This window comes from Mauremys reevesii, unplaced genomic scaffold (genome assembly GCF_016161935.1).
Source record: "Mauremys reevesii isolate NIE-2019 unplaced genomic scaffold, ASM1616193v1 Contig124, whole genome shotgun sequence".
Classification (NCBI taxonomy): Eukaryota; Metazoa; Chordata; order Testudines; family Geoemydidae; genus Mauremys; species Mauremys reevesii.
Genome location: NW_024100743.1, coordinates 70,056 through 94,989, shown reverse-complemented (window position 1 = coordinate 94,989; position 24,934 = coordinate 70,056). Strand labels below are relative to the sequence as shown.

At 42.4% G+C, this 24,934-nt stretch overlaps 1 protein-coding gene across 6 annotated transcripts in view; it reads right to left on the bottom strand.

Annotated features, from left to right (window-relative positions):
• LOC120392921 (netrin receptor DCC-like) overlaps positions 1–24,934 on the bottom strand; it is a 60,557-nt gene that overhangs the window by 20,180 nt on the left and 15,443 nt on the right. For 2 of the 6 annotated variants that reach the window (XR_005591828.1, XR_005591825.1), the window contains 2 exons: positions 2,226–2,260; positions 663–866 (listed from right to left, as the gene is read on the bottom strand). The exons of 2 other annotated variants lie outside the window; for them this stretch is intronic. Coding sequence is in view for 2 of the 4 variants with exons in the window: in XM_039517574.1 (XP_039373508.1) it covers positions 1,878–1,907; positions 2,226–2,260 (65 nt within the window). In the remaining 2 variants the exon portion in view is untranslated. Of the gene's footprint in view, positions 1–662; positions 867–1,234; positions 1,908–2,225; positions 2,261–24,934 lie in introns of those variants that run through there. 2 more of the 6 variants (XM_039517574.1, XM_039517577.1) reach the window with 2 other exon arrangements.

Here is a 24,934-nt window from a genome sequence, read left to right as displayed (position 1 = left end):
AGAGAGCAAATAATAAAAAAGCAATACATAAATCAGGTTCTCAATCAATCACAAATTGAGAGAGAATTTGTTGAGCATGATTTTGCACAATATTTTTCCATGAAAATAATCTCAACAGTCAAGATGGACCTTTTGAACATGAGCATCAAAAATCCCAAGTATTTTATTTAGAAATTAGTTGTGGGGCTGGTGTTAATAGATCCTTCTACTGCTGAATTTCTTTTGAATTTTGTTCAGCCCTTGAATCACAGTTTGGCATTTTTAAATAGATACATGAAATGGTTTTGTCAGTAGCTTATCACTTTTGAACAACAGTCTTGGTAGTCAAACCAGAGCTAAACGGCTTCAAAACATGGGGCAATGGAGGAACAGACTGAGTTTATAAAGGCATGCCAAAATTTATAAGAGGAACCACACTTGTAACTGTCTGGGGGAGAAGGGGAGAGCACGGGTATGCACATTTGCCACTTTGGCCAGTGGTGAAATTGCAACACCATAGTTTATTTAAAAATAAATTATCCTCACAGGGCAACAAAATGGCAAATACTTCATCCATAAAAACAATTTGTGGTTTGCAGCCTCCTCCACCTGCACACACTATTGATATGCAACAATAAAAAAATTAAACATATTGTGAAAGCAGAAAAAACACAAGCTTTTACCCAAGTGGTGAGGACATTTCTCACTGGTCTATTTGCTTTTCAGGAGTTCATCTTTGATCTGTTTCAGTTTGATTGTGACACACAAGATTTTGAACTTAAGTTTCTTCAAGTTATTGATTTTAATTCCTGAAATTCAGTGACTTATTCCCAGTCACTACTAGTTAGGTCAATATATTGGGGAACCAAAATCCAAAGTCTATGGACCTTAAAATGAGAGAAAAATTGACAAACATGACTTCTCAAACAGGTTTTTATTAAGTCTGTTCATGCAACACAGGGTGGATAACGTTTGTAAAATTTATGAACCAAGACCACATTCCTATGAACATGCAGCAACTTCAAAAAGATGCCTGTGAGCATACTCCATGTTAATTATCAGGCTTGCCTCATAAATTACTAGAGTTTCCAACATATCTGCTCAAGGACAATCTACTGCAATCTTTAGGTCTCTCCTCTTTGTGTCTTTTTGAAAACCTTCAAGCTTCTTTTCAAATGTTTTAATGTTACCAAACCTACTGCATCTTTTGGCTTGTAAACTGTTTGAGGCTCTTTCAGACTTTTTTTGTTGCTGTGTGTTTATACACTAATTAACACAATGAGGTTCTGTCCTAGGTGTTATCACAATAAAAATATAATCTCAGTTTTCCTAAATCTCTACAATTTACTTAGTTAATTGAGATGATTAGTGAAATTTATGAACACCTGCAATAGATAAGTTATTATATTGTCTACTGGCTCAGCATAATCCTCATTAAGAATAGCCTTTTGTCACAATTTTCTATGACATGACTAATTTCACAGTCTTGGGAACATTTTCTCATGATCTCATCCCAACTTCTTGTCACTGTCTCCAGTTTAAAAAAGAAAAGTGTTGCATGTGTTTAGGGAAATAAGCTAAGACAGAACAACCAGGGAAATAACTTGAGGTTGGACAGCCAAAAAACCCTCTCTCTCTGAAGGGGAAAAACAAACAGACCATGATACAACAATACTATTTGGATGAATGTCATCCACTGTGACAACTTCCACCAAGTAGGTCTTTTCAGTTAAAAACACCTCCTTACGAATCCGAAGAAGGGTATTCCGCCCCCCCACCCTCTCCGTTTTGTTTGTTCGGTTAAATTTAAGCCTTTCCCTAATCCTACAAACACCTTTTCAATGCAAGCCCAATGGTCACTGTCAATCTCACTTGATTATTTACAGGCTGTTGCTTTCCTAAATGGCATGCTGAGATGGGGCAGCCTTCTGAAAATCAAACATAAAGTTCTGAGACATCTTCAGACAAGCAATATGTGGGACCCAGTCTCTTTTTGAAGTGTGACTGAGAAATGTTTCTGCTCTGCCTTGCACAATCTAGTTTCACTTTGTTGGGGAACTCATGAAAGACATAGTCAGCTCCACTCAACAAGATGTGCAAGAGTTTAATCTGCCTCTCAATGCAATGAGTTGTTGACTTCATCCGTTATATACTGGAGTCATCAGACTTCTCTCTCCTGCCTGGGTTAGGTATCCATTTACTTTTGACTTACTGAGTACAGTCTCATTTTAGTAAATTATACTTACGTCTTTCCACACAGTGAGTTCTGAAAAATCAAGATCTGAAAAGGGAAAGACAAAGTTTCCAACTGAATAACTTTGTTCACCTCTTGAAATGTTATTCACAAATATCAGTTTCAACAGGTGCTCGTTTTCCATAGCTTTCCATTGTAGCAGGAGCCAGATGACCGTAAAACCCTCATTCAAAAAACCATGAGAAGCTTGCTGTCCAGTAATGTATTATTCAGAAAGAGAGACCTATCAACATATAGTCAGGTTTGAGACATCTTGATATCAAACATGAAAGCACCCCAGTTAGTTTAATACTATCATGAGGGAAGCAGCTGTCTTTTTGGTTGTATCTCTCTTCTATATTACTTTTTTCTTCCTCTCCTTTCCCCCAATTTAGTGTTTTAAGAAATGTAGGACTGGAAGGGATCTCAACAGGTCATCTAGTCCACTCCCTTGCACTAAGGCACAATTAAGTATAGCTACACCATCCCCAACAATTGTTTGTTTAACTTATTCTTAAAAGTTCACAATGAAGGGGATAACAGTCTCCCTAGGTAACAGGTCCAGTGCCTTATCTATCTTTATAGTTAGGAAAAACTTTCTAATATCAAACCTAAATCTCTCTTGCTGCAAACTAAGCCAAACATTTCTTATTCTACCCTCAGTGGCCATGGAGAACAATTGATTGTCTCCCTCTTTATAAAAGACGGTTACTCACCTGTAGTAACTGTTGTTCTTCGAGGTGTGTTGCTCCTATCCATTCCAGTTAGGTGTGCGCGCCGCGCGTGCACGGCTCTTCGGAAGATTTTTACCCTAGCAACTCCGGCGGGCCAGCTGGGCGCCCCCTGGAGTGGCGCCGCTATAGCGCAGGATATATACCCCAGCCGGCCCGTCCGCTCCTCAGTTCCTTCTTGCCGGCTACTCCGACAGTGGGGAAGGAGGGTGGGTCTGGAATGGATAGGAGCAACACACCTCGAAGAACAACAGTTACTACAGGTGAGTAACCGTCTTTTCTTCTTCGAGTGATTGCTCCTATGCATTCCAGTTAGGTGATTCCCAAGCCTTACCTAGGCGGTGGGGTCGGAGGTAGATGTCGCAGAATGCAAACTGCCAAGCCAAAGGCTGCATCAGCTCTGGACTGTTGGACCAAAGAGGCAATGGTCTGGATAGAGGACCAGGTAGTAGCTCGACACATCCCCTGGAAGGGTATGTGAGCCAGGAAGGCAGCAGAGAAGCCTGAGCCCTGGTGGAATGTGCAGTAAGGTGGCGCTATGGAACATGGGCCAAAACACAGGAGGTGCGTATGCACAACATCATTGAAGATGAAAGCCTCTAGGAGGAGACAGGTATGCCCTTCGTCCGGTATGCCGGTACGATGAAGGTTTTGGGGGCGTTACGAGAGGGCTCTGTCCGCTAGATATAGATTGCAGACGCCCTACGGATGTCAAAGGAGGGCAATTGTTGCTCTCCTTGCAAAGAGAGTGGCTTCGGAAAGAAGACCGGAAGGAAGATATCCTGGTAGATATAAAAGGCCGACACCTCCGTAGGGAGGCAGGTCGGACGTGGTAATAACTGCCCTTGTCCTTGAGGAACACAGTATACCGTGGGCCTATTGTGAGAGTCTGAAGCTCGGAGACTCATCTGGCCGCAGGAAAGGCTACAGGAAAACTGCCTTGCAGGACAGGTATATCAAAGAGCATGTTGACATTGGCTCGAATAGGGCAGTCATAAAACTGGGTAGAACCAGACTGAAGAGCCAGGTTATGGCGGGGCCCCACTGGGGGGGGGTGTATAAACGCTCCACGCCCTGAGGAACCAGACGGAATGGAGCGGGATCTCGGCGGGAGAAACATTGCGCGTTTCGGAGCAGCATGAGAAACGCTTTCACTCGGCCAGATACTTGAACCGAATGGACGATTGTCTACCACCCCGGAGAATCTCGCAGAACCGAGGCCGAACAATGTAACTCGGATCGGTGTAGCCACGCAGGAGTCCTGCTGTGAGGTGCCGGGATTACAAGACCGGGTGGTGAAGGTCGTCGTGATTCCGCGTCATGGGGTCTGTGCCAAGAGGGTTGCTACCGACAGGTGTAGCAATATGGTGTGCCAGTGCTGCCCAGGTTACACTGGAGCGATCCCGATCCGGGGCGCTCTGTCCCTGCGGAGTTTGAGCCGGCAAGAAGGAACTGAGGAGCGGACGGGCCGGCTGGGGTATATATCCTGCGCTATAGCGGCGCCACTCCAGGGGGCGCCCAGCTGGCCCGCCGGAGTTGCTAGGGTAAAAATCTTCCGAAGAGCCGTGCACGCGCGGCGCGCACACCTAACTGGAATGCATATGTAAGCGGGGGAATGGTCCCGCTATTGTGGGGAACTTTCCTGGCTTCTGTGTACCCCGGTGAAGTGGGCTAGCGAAAGGATCTGAGTCCTCGCTCCCACTTCCTTTACCCAGAGGCCTCCCTGCCCTTGAGGACTCTCCTGTTTGGCAGAGTTCTCGTAGCCCCAACAAGACTGGGCCCAGGATTCCTGGGGGGCTCAACCCCCAACCCTGCTGTGGCCACCTAGGACAGGGGCTAAGGTGTCCCCACTCCGGGGTACCCTCTCTGCACTGGGCACCTCCCTGACCCACTGATTATTCCATACAATTTAAAGCAAATACAAGTTGTTTACTTAACAATCAATTTAAAGAAAAGAATAAGAATAAATGGGAACGGTTACAGGGAAACACATCACCCTGCTCTGTGGCAGGGAACATTACAAACAATGTCTCTGGACATCAAAGCACTTTGCAGTCTGTTCCTTGTAGGCCCCAGGCCTCCTTCTCAGGCCCTGGCTGTGCTGCAGGAATGCTGCGGGTGGGACACTTGAAATGGTGGTGACCACACACCTCCGGGCTTTGGGTGGTGGGATCCTTCTTTCCAGTGCCAGCCCCCCGGCAGGTTAAGGTCCCCCTCCCAGCCTGGCCTGCATGGACCCTTGGCTGGAGTGTCTTTCTGCGCTGGGCCCTTTTACCAAGGTTCCCCCCCTTGGCTGGCCCCAGTTGCTCACCACACTCTGGCTCTCTGGCTGCAGCTCTGCTCCCAGCACAGGATCTGCTCTCCCTGGGATGTGCCTCTGGCTCCAGCTCCGCTCCCAGCACAGGATCTGCTCTCTCTGTGCTGTGCCTCTGGCTCTCTGGCTGCAGCTCTGCTCCCAGCACAGGATCTGCTCTCTCTGGGCTGTGCCTCTGGCTCTCTGGCTGCAGCTCTGGCCCCTCTGGATCTGGCCTGGCTCTGTTCTCCAGCTCAGCTTGGGCCCCTGCTTCCTCCTTAGCTCGGCCCCACTCTGTCTGACTCCGGCACATTCCTGCTCACACACGGAGGACGGGACCCACACTGGCCTTCTGTCTCCCTGATTAGCCGGCCTGCCCTGTCAATCAGGCTGACCTGGAGCATTGGCCTCTTGCCATTGTTCCTGGGGACTGTCAGTCTCAGGGTCCTGATTTGCCATCGATCCCTCCCCTTTTAGTGCTGGGAGCTAGCAGCCAAAACACCCCCACTGAATGTTAGTAAGGGGGCAACAGTCCCCTTACATTCCCCCCTGCTAAAATTCTGCCACAGCCACAATAGTTACACCGGTACATCCAGGCCCCATAACAACAACATATATCCACATCATATTATATTAAAAACCCATTAACAATTACGAAAAGAACATTTAACATAGTTAACACTCCACATCTACTTCTTAATACTATACATAACAATATTCATCAACACACTACATAGAACCAATAAAATAAGTATCTCTAAGTCTAACAGGAAGTACACCTTTATTAGCCCTCTGGGACCTCCTTAAAACTGGTGGTTCGTTACCCATATTTTCTGTTTCCCTATCCTCGGGTAATACTGGGTCAGTTTGAGGGATCTGGCCATTCTCGTTAGGGTTTGGGTTTGCCCCACTCTGTCCCCCTCTGTATTTGGTTTGTGGGACTAGAACCATTTCCCAACTGGTTTCAGCCTCCTCAGAGTGTACTGATCTACGCCTCCTATGGTCCCTGTCTGGACTAAGAGTGCAATGTTTCAACTGGTCCCTGTGTACTACTCTCTCAGGACCTCCTCGTTCAGGCCGAATGGTGTAAACTGGTAGCTCGGGATTGGTGTGAGCAACTACAATGTGGGGCTTTGACTCCCACTTGTCCTGTATTTTATTACGCCCCCGGTGTCTATGGTTACGAACTAGTACACGGTCACCGGGCCTGATGAGAGCCCCACTGGACTTGCGATCATAAGTCCTTTTCCTACTTTGGGCAGTGTCTTTAGTTGTATTGAGAGCAACTTCACAGGCTATCTTCAGCCTGTCATGGTGACCTTTGACTTGGTCATCATAATTGGTCACCTCATCCTTAGAAAAGATTTCTTGATGTTTCTCTGGCAACGCCCTTATGTTAGCCACATGTGCAGGAATCAGCCCTTGGCGTGCCACGTGAACAGGAACTGGCAGTCTCCCATCACATCTTTCTGGAAGAAAGGTAACTCGTCCTCCCTTCTCCCTCATCATCTGCAGCTCATTTTCTGGTACACAGCGGTGTTCATCAAGGATCTTCCCTTTCCACGGAGGAATAATGGTCTTCTGTTTTCTGCCCACTTTAACATTTCCAATATGCCTCCTGGGGCCCAGGGAATGACTCTGCCTCTCCGCTCGAGCCAATACTCTACTCCGCACAGCATTCTTCGTATAGTGCTCGTGACAGTTCATCCTCCTGGTTCCTTCTCCTGGTAAGAGTAGCTCCTTCAGCTCACTGATGATGTTCATTCCTAGAATCCCTGGAACTTCTTCTCCCATATGGCTCCCTTTTGACGCTTTGTCTTTCAGGATGAAGATGCATTTTCCTGGCAGCGTTTGGCCCATATACTCTATGTCTGCTTCAAGGCACCCCGCCACTGGGATTGCCAGTCCATTAACAGCTGTTAGACGTACAAACCGTGTGCTGTGCATGGTCAGGTCCTTGTCCTTCAAATATTTTTTAAAATGCGACTCTGTAATGGTGGTGACTTCGGAGCCAGTATCTACCAAACATCTGGTCTTCACCCCTGCTATATATACTTCAGCAGTTAGACAGTCTCCAAATGCTCGCTTACAGAAGTCGCTAGATATGCTGGCACTGACCACGTTCCTCTCACTGTATGCAGAGGGATTTTCCACCAAGGACAGGCCTAGGAATCCTTCTGCCACTGCTTGGCCTTCTACTCTAGATGGACCACTCGCTCCTGGTGCCCCATTGGTTTCGAGTGCCTGGGACTCTGTTCTCCTTCTCAGTGAACATTCTCGGCTAGTATGTCCTGGCCTGTCACAAGTGTAACAAATGTATCTTCCCAGCTCATCCTTCAGTGGGGCTCTTCTTCGGGGTCCTGGGGCCCTTGGATGTCTTGGCATATTGGTGGGGTTTTTCTCTTTCATCACCTCAGTCATTACTTTCAGCATCTCCCCCTGTTGGACCGCCAGTTTTTGGACAGCTTCACTTAAGCTTTCCAATGTTAGCTGTGTTTGGGGCAGGGCCTTTTCCCCAGCAGCTGCATTCACTAGGCCCCCACTTCGTGTACAGGGGTTACTCTTGGCTGTCTCTGCCACAGGAACTTCCTCTTCTTCTGACCACATAATGGCAGCCTGCATGAGTTCATAGAACTTCTTACTGGGCTCTTCCTTAAACCTCCTTTTCATTTCACGTCTGAGGGAGTCATCACGAAGCCCCAACACCAGCTGCTCTTTCAGAACTGTATCTGGGTCTGGAACTCGTTGAGGGTCTCGCCGCTCCACTTTACTCATTCTCTCCTGGAGGTCATATGCATATGCCCGGATAGTTTCACCAGGCTCCTGCTTTCTCTCAAAGAACTCCTTTAGTCGGGTTCCAATAGGCACCTTGTCTCCATACACTTCTAGGAGGAGTTCAAATACCTTTTCCACATCTTTCTTGTCTGCCACTGCCATGAACTTTACTGTGGCCTTGGCCTGGCCCTTGAGATGTTCCTCTATGAAGTCTACATGGTCTTCTACAGGTACTCTTAGCACACGCAGAGCTGCCTTCACAGACTTGACCCACTCTTCTACCGTAATGTCTCCTGGTCTTGTCGGGAAGCCACCAAACTCTGTGACCTTCCGCTCCCGTGGGACATAAATAGTAGCGGGTTTCTTAGCTTCTGCTGCCTGTTGGTCTATTACTGCCTTGGCCAGCGATAAGGCTTCTCTCTGTTCAGTTCTAGCTTGTTGTAATGCCTCCGCTTGGTCTGATAATCTGCGCTGAAGTTCAGCAAACTGGGTTCGTAGTTCTTCAATTCCAGCCATGGTAGAGTGCTCAACCAGGCCTGGACAGTGCTACTAGAACTCAACCAGTAAACCAATGGGGTGGACCCTGTGGATAGGATCCTGTTCGTGACGCCAATTATGTAAGCGGGGGAATGGTCCCGCTATTGTGGGGAACTTTCCTGGCTTCTGTGTACCCGGTGAAGTGGGCTAGCGAAAGGATCTGAGTCCTCGCTCCCACTTCCTTTACCCAGAGGCCTCCCTGCCCTTGAGGACTCTCCTGTTTGGCAGAGTTCTCGTAGCCCCAACAAGACTGGGCCCAGGATTCCTGGGGCTCAACCCCAACCCTGCTGTGGCCACCTAGGACAGGGGCTAAGGTGTCCCCACTCCGGGTACCCTCTCTGCACTGGGCACCTCCTGACCCACTGATTATTCCATACAATTTAAAGCAAATACAAGTTGTTTACTTAACAATCAATTTAAAGAAAAGAATAAGAATAAATGGGAGCAGTTACAGGAAACACATCACCCTGCTCTGTGGCAGGGAACATTACAAACAATGTCTCTGGACATCAAAGCACTTTGCAGTCTGTTCCTTGTAGGCCCCAGGCCTCCTTCTCAGGCCCTGGCTGTGCTGCAGGAATGCTGCGGGTGGGACACTTGAAATGGTGGTGACCACACACCTCCGGGCTTTGGGTGGTGGGATCCTTCTTTCCAGTGCCAGCCCCCCGGCAGGTTAAGGTCCCCCTCCCAGCCTGGCCTGCATGGACCCTTGGCTGGAGTGTCTTTCTGCGCTGGGCCCTTTTACCAAGGTTCCCCCCCTTGGCTGGCCCCAGTTGCTCACCACACTCTGGCTCTCTGGCTGCAGCTCTGCTCCCAGCACAGGAACTGCTCTCCCTGGGATGTGCCTCTGGCTCTAGCTCCGCTCCCAGCACAGGATCTGCTCTCTCTCTGCGCTGTGCCTCTGGCTCTCTGGCTGCAGCTCTGCTCCTAGCACAGGATCTGCTCTCTCTGGGCTGTGCCTCTGGCTCTCTGGCTGCAGCTCTGGCCCCTCTGGATCTGGCCTGGCTCTGTTCTCCAGCTCAGCTTGGGCCCCTGCTTCCTCCTTAGCTCGGCCCCACTCTGTCTGACTCCGGCACATTCCTGCTCACACACGGAGGACGGGACCCACACTGGCCTTCTGTCTCCCTGATTAGCCGGCCTGCCCTGTCAATCAGGCTGACCTGGAGCATTGGCCTCTTGCCATTGTTCCTGGGGACTGTCAGTCTCAGGGTCCTGATTTGCCATCGATCCCTCCCCTTTTAGTGCTGGGAGCTAGCAGCCAAAACACCCCCACTGAATGTTAGTAAGGGGGCAACAGTCCCCTTACACATAGGAGCAATCACTCGAAGAACAACAACAACTTTTTAACACATTTGGAGACTGTTATGTCACCTCCCAGCCTTCTCTTCTCAAGATTAAATATGCCCATTTGTCAATATTCTTTACAGGTCATGTTTTCTAAACTTCTTATTTTTGTTGCTCTCCTTTAGACTCTCTAATTTGTCCATATCTTTTTACAATGTGGTTCTCAAAACTGGACAAAGGACTCCAGTTGAGGCCCCACCAAAGCTGAGCAGAACTGACTGAGTACCTCCTGTCTTGTCTTAAATTCAATACACCTTTTTTTGCAACTGCATCACATTATTGACTCATTCAATTTGTAATCCACTATGTCCTCCAGATCATCTTCTGCAGTATCACTGCCTAGTCAGGTATACCTCATTTTTAAATGTGCATTTGATTTTTCCTTCCTAAGTATAGTTCTTTGTACTTATCTTTATTGAATTTAATTTTGTTGATTTCAAATTCGCCAATTTGTCAAGGTCATTTTGAACTCTAATCCTGTTCTTCAAAGTGATTGCAACCACTCCAACCTTGGTACCAAGTACCAGAGGGGAGCTGTGTTAGTCTGTATCCACAAATCAACGAGGAGTCTGGTGGCACCTTAAAGACCAACAGGTTTATTTGGGTATAAGCTTTCATGGTAAAAAACCCACTTATTCAGATGCATGGATCAGGTGCTATTCAGATGCATGGATCTGAAGTGGGTTTTTTTTACCAATGAAAGCTTATCCCCAAATAAAACTGTTAGTCTTTAAGGTGCCTCTGGACTCAGTCTGAATATTTACAAAAGGTCCCAAGGAGGAGAGTGGGCTGGCCGCTGCACACCAATCTCGTGTAACTGTAGCAACCATTTCCCCCCGCCCCCCCCCTTCTCTTGGTAGGCAGCCAAGCGGTGTCCTTGACTGGGGCCAGCGCATGTTAGCCATTCTCTACTTGGCTTTTTTTTTTTCTTCATTTAACCTACAAAGGAAACTTTTACTCTTCAATTATACACCTTCTTCATACCATGAACACATAAACAGTACTGTTATACAGTACAGAAGTATTATCATTCAATGTGTGCCACATATACCCTTTCACTAAAATAACCTTATTACAGAACTTTGGAAGAACAAGCCAGGACAAGCACACCCACTTTGAGAAGTTCACTTAATATAACTTCTAGTCCAATAGCTTTCCACCATCCCCAGCCCTCTGGCTAAAAGTCTGAGGTAGCCAGAAGGATCCCTTGTACAATATGGGGAGTGGGTTAACTTTTCATGTCCTCGCTTCCAAAGACTGTCAGTATGCAAATTTTAACAACAATTCTCAATTAAAAGATTTGGCCAATGTAGTTTCTTTCTCTTACTGAAGAAAATGTATTAGACTTTAGTATATCACATTTTCTGATGTAACCAAACACTTTGTATTCTAAATTGAACAAAACAAGTATCAGCATCTCAATCCAACATTTCCGCTTGATATCAAATCAGACCATCTCATGAAAATATTAAACACAACAATTCTGGCCACACAAAAAAAAAACACAACAAGACAGAACATAGAACACACAACATAATTTTTTACTGTGCCAGTAAATCAAGGTACGTTGAATGCTGTGCAGCTGGCATTAGTTTTCTTTGATTATCTGAAAGACAAAAACAGAGGTCCACCCCGTCTGGGCAATTAAATACTTAAAATATACAAATACTCTTGTTGATTCTAGGCAAAACAGAGGAATTACCCCATATTTTCTCGTATGTGTTTCTTAGACAGCCTTGGTTTCAGCAGCCTTTACCTTATCAGTTAGTTAATTTGCAGTAACAAATTTCTGGCTTGCTTTTTATTTCTTTTAACTCCTGCTTTTTAACACTGAAAGAAAACATCACCACTTATAGTGCCTGTAGAGCCTAATAAAATTCTCATTACATAGCACTGTATACATTCTTCAACTGATTTAACAAAATTGTTCATAGCCAAATGATTGCAATCTAATAAGTTCTTTGCCTGAATTTATTTACAAACATTTCATAGACACCAAAAACTGTTCTCTTAAAAATCACTTGCTTTTCCCTTCCAACAGCCACTTTTATCAACTCAAATCACCATTCCAAATATCCTCTTGAGTATTTGAAATCCTCATGCTTATATTCACTTACTCCTTCTTTCCACTACACCCTCAAAAGTTTCCAACCTGTTTTCCAAATCTCTTTGTCTGTTGCCTGTCCGCCTGGGCCCGATCCTTTTTTCCTCACTGAATCGTCCCGTCCATGGACACGAGCTTGTTCCACAACCAGTTCTTAGCTAGGAGGGTGGGCTACTCAACTAGCCCCCACCCTTCTGGTCTTGTCCCCAAAACATTTCTACTCACAAGACTACCTGAGTCCTCCCTAGTAAGGCTTGCCACCTGGGCAAAAATACATGGCCATTCACTTAACACATAATCCAAACCCCTTTGGGGTTCTACCCAGAGACCCACCCATTTGTCTGCCGTCACTTAAACAGAAAAGAAATTTACACAAAAAGCAAAGAAAATTACAGTCTAAGCCAAATTTTTCTACTTCTATTATATTGTCCGCTACGGGGGGGGGCGGGACTGTAAAAATCTCAGGACAACCTCAGAGCTTCATCGCACACATGGCTTCCACCCTGAGGAATTACGAACGAGAAGTTCAGTTCCGCTCACACACCTAACGCCCAAATGAACAGAGCAGAAAAACATCAGTAACCGGTTAAACAAAACAGAGCCAAAGCTAAATAGTGCACCAAAACCAAATAGTGTTTCCTTATTCTATTAGAGCTCACCTATAATCATGCTATTCTTAACACATAACACCAACAGTACCAAACAAAGCAAACATAAACTAACAAGGGTAAAACAGATAGATGGTGTAAATTCTGCAGTGCCCCCCAATCTTAATTGCTCACCAAACTGTGACAAATTCCTGTTACTAATTTATCCCTCATGTCAGGTGATCAGACCGACAGAGCATATAATCAAATTTTAAAACTTCATTAAAAATAATAAAACAACAATGGAGAGTGTTGGGAATGCTCCCACATCACTCGGGAAAAATATGAATGCCCCAAGCCTTAAACCACTTTAATACTCACACATGTCTCACTGGGAAGTTAAGCTTTGCAAATATAATTCCAATTCTGTAACTCCTGCTGTTGGTTTGCCTCTATTTTCCACAAGCAGCTGGGGCTGAAAGCAGTTTTTCTTTGCACTTAGCATAGTCCGCACTAATTCATGACCTTGAAGACAAAACAACTTCTCCTTTATCTCAGGGCTAAGCCGAATTTCAAATTAACCCGTTCCTAGACAAATTGCTCACACTGTGTCAGAGGTTTTTCTCTGTGATTAAAGCTCCACTGAGATATATGATCTTATCTAGATTGAAGGTACCTTCTAATGGGCATTGTTTAAATGAATTTTCACGCGTGTACAGATTCCAATCATTTAAATACCTGCAGGTTTTAGGACCATACTGTATGTACATGTAATATGCTGGGGCACCCTTAGGGGGTAAGGTGGAATATTTAGACAGTCCCTTACCCATTTTCCACTTACACACACAGAGAGGGTGTCCTGTCCGTGCTAGCGGCTCAAAAACCAAGGAGATGATCAGACTGTCAGTAGCCCACACGGAAGGGAAAGGGGAGGGAAAATGGGTTCACACACCCCTAGACCCAGGCAGCTTCCTCGCCAGACTATGCCAGGCTGAGTCAGCCCACCGTGGGTCGGATCTCCTAAAGATCCACTAGTTACCGGGCTAGCCCGGTAACAGCCACTCACACTGGTGTACACACACACACACACACCAAGGCCTCTTTTTCTTCCTTTTTCTTTTTCTTTTAACCCTTTTTATCTTTTTTTTTTTTTTTTTTTTTTTTTTTTAAACCATGATGCATCTTTACCTGGTCCGGACCAATACCATGAGGCGGTATGACAACCCCTCTTGAGGCGGTAAAAAACCCCTCAGCACCGGTGCATTCTAATGCATTACCTTATGCATTACCTTATGCATTTCCTTGGCCAACTCAGCAGTTCCCAGTACTGCTATAAACTAACCTTATTGGGGCCTCTCCCCAATACCACTTTGCATCTGATCCTGCTGCACAGTCAATAAGTTCAGATGGCGTGAGCCCAACAGAGACAGACGTCCTCACGGAAAGTCCTCCTCCGATACCCCAATAGAGATTTCAAAAGGTCTCATACCTCTCATGTGGCGCCATGGGGTTCGAAGGGGAATATCCGTAGTAGTTGTCTGTGGGTCCGTGGGCGTTGCCATCCCGGACGAGCCCCCAAATTGTCGAAGAAAAACTCAGTTCTCACTTTTTGTTTGGGTTCAGCAAAATCAAATTCTTTATTATTTCTCCAGTAATTACAATGGAGGGAGAGAGTGCCATAGGACACAGGGTCCTGGACAGGTCTCTCAACTGGTAAACAATTACATCAAGCCTTTATACCGTTGTTTCAGACAATTTCTAGCAATAATACAGACAGTAAAAAGCAACAAATACATTTTGTTTATGCATAAGCTTTTCTGCTATCTCACTAGAAAAACAAGACTGCAAGACTGCATATTGCAAGGTCGTAATAACTTTCACACAATTCACTCTGTCTTACATTATCTTGCTTCCTCACGTCACCAGGGTCACAGTTAACCTAACTCATGCTAACTAACATTCATTAAGATCTCTTCAAAACCTTGTTAATTATTTACTGGCTTCCACATCATTAATGAGCATATTGAATAGCACCTGATCCAAGACAGACCCCTGCAAGACCCCACTTGCTAAGTCCTTTTTTGACAGCAAACCAAAAATAACTACTCTACACCATCTCTATACCACATCACATTCAAAGGCAGCACTGGCTTTCATATTCAAAGTAGTATTTCTCCTTACTGTATTAAGGCAATGCAGACATTAGTATACATTCCTGTAGGTCATAAAGTATTTTCAATTACAGAAAAAACATTTGAAATCTCTCTCTATCTGATATAACCTATAAGGTGCTGATCACTCAGAGCATTTTAAAGATAATTGGCATTCTGTAAGGCCATCTGAGTTCTTTGGGGGAAACCGTATAACAACAGGGTAGTAGATAGAGATGAAATGAGGTACTGGCTTCTACTGTGATTTCTCTGATTTGACTGTGGTTGGATTTTGTTTAAAGTAGGGCTTCTGAGTATAGCATTATTTGTGTGTGTGCTTAAGCAATTACAGGGCTCCCAGAATCTTTGTGTGCGCACCTCCTTTTTATCATTTTACAAATCCAAATACATAAAATGCGGTGCCCAATTACTAGGCCAGATGGAAGCTCAAAATGTCTGTGCAGCTGTGCACCTAATTTGTGCACACAATTAAGATCATATAAGCAATTGGACCTAATTAGCCATCAGTTGGGTTGCACGATCTTCCTTTATCTTTATATCTGTTCTCATATAATACATTTTAGAAGACAAAGTAGAACTTGGATGATACTTTGATAGATGGACATTCAAAGTCAGCTAGTTAGGGCTTCTGCTTTTTGGGGTTTGTTTTTTGCAATATTTGTGTTCTATGTAGATATCCAAAAAATCAGGAGAGGAGGAGGTTGGGGCTCTTTCTTTGTATGAACCGTAATAAGTAATGTGTTATATATATATATATACACACACATACACACACACTACCTCGTGAGAGTAGTATATACTGCCTCACACATACCACTTGCAATGGCATTGCATGCTCTAGAATCTCTTATGAATTGAGGAACAAAAATGAGACATTAAAAATATAAACACAATGTCTGACAAATATCAACATTCTCCTTCTCATTGAAATACTTCCTGTTTCTCGGGGACGACAATTTAAGACTTCAGTAAGCCTTTTTTTTTTTTAAAGCTACTATAGCACAGAGGGACTTGCAACTTCCCTCTGCCTTATTATACAAAACAGCTGCTCCGAGTCCTAAACAAAGCAATAAAAAAATAAGCAGTAGCACCAGGGCCTCATAAAAGCAGGACAGTCCTATTGGTGTGGTAAGAGTCAAGCAATTCTGCATGCATGTCATTGCCGTACTAATTTTTAACAATACACATCACAATCAGAGACCAATTGGCTATCACATAACCCATGCAACTGGTACTTCAGAGTCCTTTCCAAGGTATGAGATACGGTGAAGAAAAAGATCTGCCAAACATTTCTACCCATTAGGCTTCACACAAAAGTGTGATAAAACTCCCCTGAGGAAAGTAAAATAACTTTTGTAATTATTTTTATTACAAAAGCATTATTTTCTAGTACTGTAATAAATAAACAAACAATTTGTGTGGCATTATAACTTAAGTATGATATTACAAAAGGTCAGTTTTCTTTTTAAAATGTAAAGATCTTGCTGATTAGTTTTAATTTTCTTTCAAAGCCTGGAGAATTTGAACCATCTCAAAAGGCAGAGAACACAAAATACTGTGGTAGCTGCATCAATTTTTCAAATTCAGTTTCTGAAAATTCTGACATCATATCTGGTTTCTAAAGATTTTCCGGAGCATTACTAGTGTAAGGGATACATTCTCCCCTCAGTTCTCCTAAAGTAAAAATATAGTAATTCCATCAGCTTTGCTGGAGTCACTGCAGATTTACTCCGATGGAATCATGAGCAGAGTTTGATCCAAAGTGTTCATTTCTTCTTGGAAATGAATTAAAACAACTTTGATTTGTGAATTGTGCAACAATTTTTTTGTGTAATAAGCTCTAGGTACAATCTTCAGAATGGTGCAGAGATTAACAGCTCATTCATACAGAGGCATGTGTTCTGCTTAGAAATAAAAATGTTTCAAATAAAATGAGAACTGACGGGAGGAAGTCCTTTCTGTTTGTTTCCTGAGGCAACAAAACCATTTCAGTTAGTAGCAATGAAAAGCTGAGACCAACACAGTACAGAATTGTAGAGGCCTTCCATAGCTCAATATGCCCTTAATTCAAAATATCTCAGAGACATAGCTTCAAATGTAAAATAGGGCTCTCAAGTGATTTAAAAAAATTGTTTTAATTGTGTGATTAATCACACTATTAAACAACCATAGAATACCATTTATTTAAATATTTGTGGATCTTTTCTACATTTTCAAATATATTGATTTCAATTACAACACAGAATACAAAGTGTACAGTACTCACTTTTTATTTATTTTTTGATTACAAGTATTTGCACTGTTTAAAAAAAATAAAAAATGTATTTTTAAATTCACCTAATACAAGTACTGTAGTGCAATCTCTTTATCATGAAAGTTGAACTTCCAAAAGTAGCATTATGTACAAAAAAACCTGCATTCAGAAATAAAGCAATTTAAAATTTTAGAGCCAGTCCTACTTCTTGTTCAGCCAATCACTCACACAAACCAGTTTGTTTGCATTTGCAGAATATAACACTGACTGCTTCTTGTTTACAAGGTCACCGGAAAGTGAGAACAGACATTCTCATAACACTGTTGTAGCTGGCGTCAAAATATATGTATGTGCCAGATGTGCTAAAGAGTCATATGTCCCTTCATGTTTCAACCACCATTCCAGGGGACATGCGTCTATGCTGATGATGGGTTCTGCTCAATAACAGTCAAAAGCAGTGTGGCCCGACGCATGCCAAGCAGCCCACCATGCTGAAGGCAAGAGGGAGGAGAAGGGGGAAGCAGAGGGAGCACATGGATCACTTCTGTAGTTGCTCCTGGAGGTGATCTCACGTCCCCCCACCCTGAGGACGTCTCCACTGCTTCCAGCCCCATAGAACCCAACCCCAGCTGGCAAAGAGAGCATTTGTGTTGCTTTTGGTTTCAGGAACTGACACCCACTATTTCAGTGAGAGAGCACTAGCCAATACAGCACCTAGCCTGTAACATTTTAAACCATGTTCCCCCAGTGCTAGATGATTAATATCATGAACTTAAGAAGTATTGAAAATATTGCTGCGAGTGGTAGGATCAGTGGGTATGCACAGGAAAGGTGGACAGCAATTTACCCAAGTGGACAAGTATGATCCAATGCAGTTAACGTTGCCCTGATTGAACATCCTTCTATTCCCACTAGCTGAACTATTCCTTTTTTTTTATTATGAATGCAGATGCAGCACATTCAACAGTCTGCTGCCCCACATAAAGAAGATATATAGCCAAAGAGAGGTTCAGAATTGTATTCAATGATGCATTTGAAGATAATGTGGTGCAGCAAAGATACAATGCAGACTTAACTACAAACACTGAACTACTATAGTTTCTGCTCTAAACCAGATCTACCAGCACCAGTGACAGTGACTGTGCGTGCTTTAGGAAGAAGGAGAGAGAAAACAGTGATTTAGGAAAAGGGGGCAAAAGGCAACCGAGTGGAAGATTTTGGTCTCCACTGAAGGAGAACTTTATTCTTTTAACCATGATAGCCCTTCCCCAAATGTTATACTATAGTATGTATTTAGGAGTATTAAGAATTTTATATGTGATCTCTTGGAAATAAAGGTTCAATTGCTGTCCTTACTCAAGCAAAACGTCCACAGATTTCAATGGGAGGTCTGATTGCATATGGCAAGCAGGATTTGACCCGAAGCATATGGATGCTCTATTGAAGATTTTCTCCTTGGAATACTCTATTTTCTACAGTCACAAAAGTCAGTCACACCGCCATTCTGTAGCCATTCTATTTTACTAGGAATCATGGGAAATTAGACATCACTTGCTAAACAGGTCACAATTCAAATTGTGCCGAGCCAGCTAAATTCCTAAATCCCGTTAATAATTCTCAATTGGTAGCATGGGAGCCACAAACCAGTAAGATTTGATAAGATGACTAATCAGTCAGAATGTGAAAGCTCTTAAATGGAGAACTCTGGGTAAATGAAATAGTGCTTATGAAAATGAAAAGGAAGAATGAAAAAATACTTGAGTCTGCGCCACTAATAACCATCAAGTCTCCTGTTGGAAATTGTTTTTCTAAGTAGAAACCATATTAGCATATTGCAGGAATTTCTTTGGAAAAAAATTAGTGACATGCCACTGACTAAATATATCATCGACAACATATTAAGGTTCAAAATGAGATGTTTTATATACAGATGCTCAAGTCAAGATCCCCCCCACCAAGTGTGAATTTTAGTGTTTCTAAAAGGTGCCAGATGAAGTCTTCTATACACAATATACACAGCAACAGTGACTTCCTCATAATATAGAGACAATCTGAAAGGGTAGTTCAGTCTCCATGTGAATTCAGTTCTTGCATTTCTGCTTACATTACTGAAAGAAAAGGAGATCAACACCAATTGTGGTCATGAATTTTTGCAATGCAGACTTCTGTCCTCTGCAAAACCACAAAAATCATTTCACATATGGGCACCTGACACTATAGTTAGTAATAGTGTTCATTTTCCACTAACCCACTTAATTTTTTAGCTAAGGGAGATCACAGCTGAAGATTAAAGATGAATCGTTCTATTTCTTATTGTATGAGCCATTCACTCTCTTCTCTCTACTACTGCTAAAGCCACTTGATTTTCGTTTTAGGAAGACTTCTCATGGATTATACTCTAACAAAAAAAAAAATTCTAACCTTCTTGTTGTAAGGATGCTACATCTCTTCATTTTCCAGCTGACATCCAAAACGCTTAATATTGTTGATACTAGAGCTGGATAAAAATATCCCATTTTATCTCTGTGAAGAATTTCTATTTTTTTTTTTTGCAGAATATTTTGATTTTTGATGAAAATATTTAAAAGGAAAAACACGTGTATTTATTTTCTTATTGATATGTTTGGTTCCCTTTGAATTTTCATTTCATTTTGTTTTTTTGAAAGCCAAAATTAAACAAATGTGTCATTTTGAAGCCTAAACAGTCATTCTGTTTCATTTTGAATTCTCTAGTGTGAAAAAATAAATAAAAATGTTTGCCTAAATCAAACAAATGTTTTATAAACACTTTAATTTTGATGAAACTACAATTTTCATTGAAAAAATCAAGTAGAATCACTTTAAATAGCTCTAAGCTGATACCAAATAACTGTAAAACAGAAAATTTGAGGCTGTTTTCCAACATAGTATTAGTGAGTTATAGCATACCATGAGGAATATACACATTAATGAGAGATGAGAATTTCTCCATCCCGTTTCCATCTTCTAAATCCATTCATAAATATGTATTGGAAGATCAAGCAAAAATTTGCCATATTAATTCAGAGGTCAGGGCAACTTTGCATGATATGATTAATTTATTTACTAAATAGAACAAAATAATTTGCCTTCATATACAGTATATGAAACTCTTGTGCACACTGTGCTGTGTTTTGCAGAGTTTGCACAGGATATAGAAAGTCAAAAGAAGACTTGTATCTTTTCCACTCCCACAAAAAATACCCCACACTCTTTGCTTTGGGTACCATCTTTATGAAGCACAAATACTGAATTAGACTTTTTCATGCTACCTTCACAGAGAAATAAATGTCCTTTTGAATATGGGCCCATATAACCAGAGTGAGGGAGCCAGGTTTTAGGATGAAACAAGATTCTATGTGTGAAATCACTGTATCCAGCATTCACATTTTAAAAACTTCCCTTTTGTCCTCAGAGGCATGAGGAGAGGACAAGTTCCAGGGCTGCCCGGGGGGATGGGGGGGGGGGCAAGTGGGGCAATTTGCCCCAGGCCCCGAGCCCTGCAGGGGTCCCCATGAGAATATAGTATTCTATAGTATTGCAACTTTTTCTCATGGAAGGGGCCCCCAAAATTGCTTTGCCCCAGGCCCCCTGAATCCTTTGGGCGGCCCTGACAAGTTCCCCCTGTTAAACACTTGTTAATGAGTTACTGGTCAGGGATTGTTTAAACCGTGAATTATCAGGAATATGCTCTTCATTTTAAGAGAAGTTGTATAAAATTGTGCTGGAGTTTTCTGCAGAGGCTGTAACACACTCACATAGGAAAGAACTGCTGCACTGAAGAACAGGCCACATTTGTATGGAACATTTCAGATTTACTCCTCTATCTAAAGGGGTCATTTTTCTTTTCTGCCTCTTTCTACAGACATTATTTATGGGAAATTAGAAAATTATAGAGAACAATGATTTGTGATCAACTTTTTTTTTTGAGTGGTTGCGGGGAGAGAAGGGGTGAGAAAGCTTTTAAATCTGCAGGTTTTGCTACTGGACTGAATTCAAGAACAACTTCTGGTCTCCGCATCCATGGCCATGTGGCACTTAATGCATGTGCTGAGATAAGCTACTTGCGATAAGACTCTATATTGGGAAAAACGTGGGGAGTGAGGTAGATCCAAAAGGCAACCAATCTTAATATCCCGGTGCTTGGAGATTCCTGCCATTAAAAAAGCAGATTTCAAAAAGATATTTTTATAGCCCACCCAAAATCTATGAATTGTGCAACTTTTCTGGGAAAGCACCAATTTGACAAGAGTTTAATTCCAAGCTTCTATTACACAACCAGAGAGGAATTTCAGCCAGACACATTACAAGAATTTAACATTAATCCCTCCAGGGCTGGCTCTACTATTTTTGCTGCCCCAACCAAAAAAAAAAAAAAAAAAAGGAAGCCACTCGGACTGTGTGGCTTGGATGGACAGAATGCCGCCCCTTAGAATGTGCTGCCCCAAGCACATGCTTCCTCCGCTGGTGCCTGGAGCTGGCCCTGAATCCCTCACAAACAGCACTAAAATCCTCAGAGACAGGTTTCCTACCCTGAGCGGATAGATAGCTTAGTGGTTAGGGTGCTAGTCTCACAAAGGTGTTGTAAGGACAAATTCTTGAATTCAGTCTGGTAGCAAAAACTGCAGATTTAAAAGCTTTCCCCCACTCCCAACCATTCAAAAAATAATAATAATGGAAAATGATTAGCTACCCATTCAGTTTAAAGTATATATTTACCAATTGCTAGTGTGCTGACATAAACAGATGACTGAGAAAAAATGCCATGCTGAAAATTATTGTGAATTAAAGACTCTGGCAGCAAGACAAATATATTTGTAAGAATGTTAAAAATTAACACGGAGTGAACAAAGATGAATCTCAGCCTCATGAACCAATAAATTCAAAAGCAATTTGAAAAATATTTGAAACTCTAATTCTAAAGGTACTGTATGCAGTTCAACAGCACTTCGCAATATAGTTTAATTACATGTAACACTTTGCTTTGTAAATATCAAAAATGTATGCACTATCAATAGACATATACTTTTCAAATTCAGTGTTTCTAGATAATGGCCAAAATAGATACTTCAATTCACTCCCATGCTAAGTCACTCAAGTAGCAGTCTCAAAGATTGACTCTTTTTGAAACTATATACACACAGCCCTAAATTAGTAAAGTGTTCCCTTGTAACAACTAATGAACTATACATTTGTGGACTTTAACCATATTCAGGAAACCCTCACCAAAACAGAAGCTGCTGCTGCAAAAATAATCAGGGATTTGACCACCAAAGTCATTAAAGAACCCAAGCTTATTTTTAGAAAAATGGACTTTTTGCTCCAACTTGACTAAACTCAGACAACCCCAAATCACACGAGTTTCTTTACAAATTTGATTCCTAGCCCAGTCTCATGACAAACTTTGCAAACATACATGAGCTAATTTAATTTCACAACAAAACCAGTGAATTGAGACAGTTTTGACAAGTTTGCTTTGAGTTCATTTGAATCCAAAGTCAGCAAATCCACAGAAACTGTGAACAAAGAGTTTTTCCTTGCATTGCTGTGCTTAATCTCTTAAATTGCAAACATGAGAAGATATCCAACTTGACTGCTTCTAAAATACAATAATAAATATATGGGATGAAACAAAGAAAATTAACCATTAGCTCTGAAACTGTTATGAGAAAAATAAGGGTCAGTGACATTAGGATCTTTCGGGTTTGGGAGTGGTTGTTTTTGTTTTCATTAAACCAGATGAAAGAAAGTCCAGAAAACTTCCTTGTCAAGTTGGCTAATAGGTAGCTACTACAAGCCATGAAAAAATGCTTTTACTAAAATTCATGAGCTCAGTATTGCATTCTCTAGAGTTCAAAGCATGCTGTGCATACTTGGGGTGGGTAGAACTCCCATAACTTTGAAGCAAACATTAATGTTGGAACAGAGAGATTCATAGAAGTTTTAGGCACATTGTATGGGGGGGAACTGCAGGGAAGGAAAATGAGCAGCAGTGAAAAGAGCCGTGAAAAAGAGAGAGGGTTTGGTCAGATGAAAAACAAGTCAGAGAACAGATCCATTAGTATCTTCTGTCTATGGGAAAAGGGAGGGATTGGTTTGGACTCAGCTGGATGATAGGGAGGAGGGGATAGATATGGGGTCAGATAGGGTTAGCAGTTAGAGCAAGGAAGTGAACTAAAGTAAAAAGGAACAGGTGGACTTTGTGGTTATGGGGAGAGGGCTTTTCAAAACCTGAACCAAGATTCACTCTTGGTTAGAGGGATGGTTGAAGGCTCTGAAAGGTTCTTCTTGTGTACAAGCTTGTTTGTCTATCTATACTTTATAGAGTTTGTAGTATGATTCTTAAAAAAAACCCTATCAAACAACCCAACTATGGGAGATGCATCCATTATTGCAGGTACACTGATAGTAAATAGGAACATGAAAACCATAAAGTGTATATTCAGCAAAGAATCTTGTGGCACCTTATAGACTAACAGATGTTTTGCAGCATGAGCTTTCGTGGGTGAATACCCACTTCTTCGGATGCAAGCAGTGGAAATTTCCAGGGGCAGGTGTGTATATATAAGCAAGCAAGAAGCAGGCTAGAGATATATTGTCAGCACAAAATATACTGCATTTCTGGGACTGTGCACTCTTTTTTCTGGATATTTTAGAATGTTAGACCTCATAAATAGTTGCATAATGTATTTTTTCCCAGATGGCTCCTTTAGAGAAATGTATCTTGTCGCATATAATTTAGAAATAATTTTCTGTTACTTCCCACCACTTTATCAAGACTATTTCCTCTCCCACTTAAACAAAAAAAAAAAAAGAAAAAAAAGAGTTCATTAAAAATTGCTCCACTCATTCTTCTCATCCTTTCAACGAAACCATCAGTGTAAAAATGATAATATTGGCAAGGGGAGAACCTTACTGTTGAAGGTTAAGATAACAGGAAGCTGCATGTGACCTTCCCTTCTACAGCCTAGCTAAAGTTTAGCGAGAGTAGGCATGCTGCAGTCTGCTGATGCCTTATTCTCTGTTCTAGCTAGAGTTGTCCGACTAGTCTGCTAATTTTCTCACTGAGTTTTAATATCTATGCATAAACAGCAGCTCTCTCCTTTATCTGAGAAAAAGAGACCTCATTTTATGATTTCTTCTTATAAATAAAAGGTGGTTAAAACACTCTTGCTTAAGTCTAATTGGCCTACAGCTATGGTTTAATTAGATAAACTGAAATAAAACGTTGTTCACAAACCCCTTGCCAGGCTTAACTAATATGCTTATAATAGACTTAAAAGGGAACCAGAAAGTAAATCCTAACTATATTGGTCTTTCCCAGCTACATTCAACTAAAGATATTTGGAGCATTCTAAAATGCTGCATATTTAAAAATTGGTTTCTGACTGATCACACTGTGCTTTTTATTTTTTTTAATGCAGTCAAACTCTCACTTCACTTCGGGATTGTTTTGAGCACTGTGTAGACTAATTTGACAACATTAAAGCAGTGAAATCCTTGCTCGTCTTAAACACAAAAAAACAGCTTACAAGAAGTGGAAGATTGGACAAATAACCAGGGAGGAGTATAAAAGTATTGCTCAGGCATGCAGGTGTGAAATTAGGAAGGCCAAATCACACTGGGAGTTGCAGCTAGCCAGAGATGTTAGGAGTAACAAGAAGGGTTTCTTTAGGTATGTTAGCAACAGGAAGAAAGTCAAGGAAAGTGTGGGCCCCTTGCTGAATGAGGGAGGGAACCTAGTGACGGAGGATGTGGAGAAAGCTAGTGTACTCAATGCTTTTTTTGCCTCTGTCTTCACAGACAAGGTCAGCTCCCAGACAGCTGCACTCTGCAGCACAGTATGGGGAGGAGATGACCAGCTCTCTGTGGAGAAAGAAGTAGTTTGGGACTATTTAGGAAAGCTGG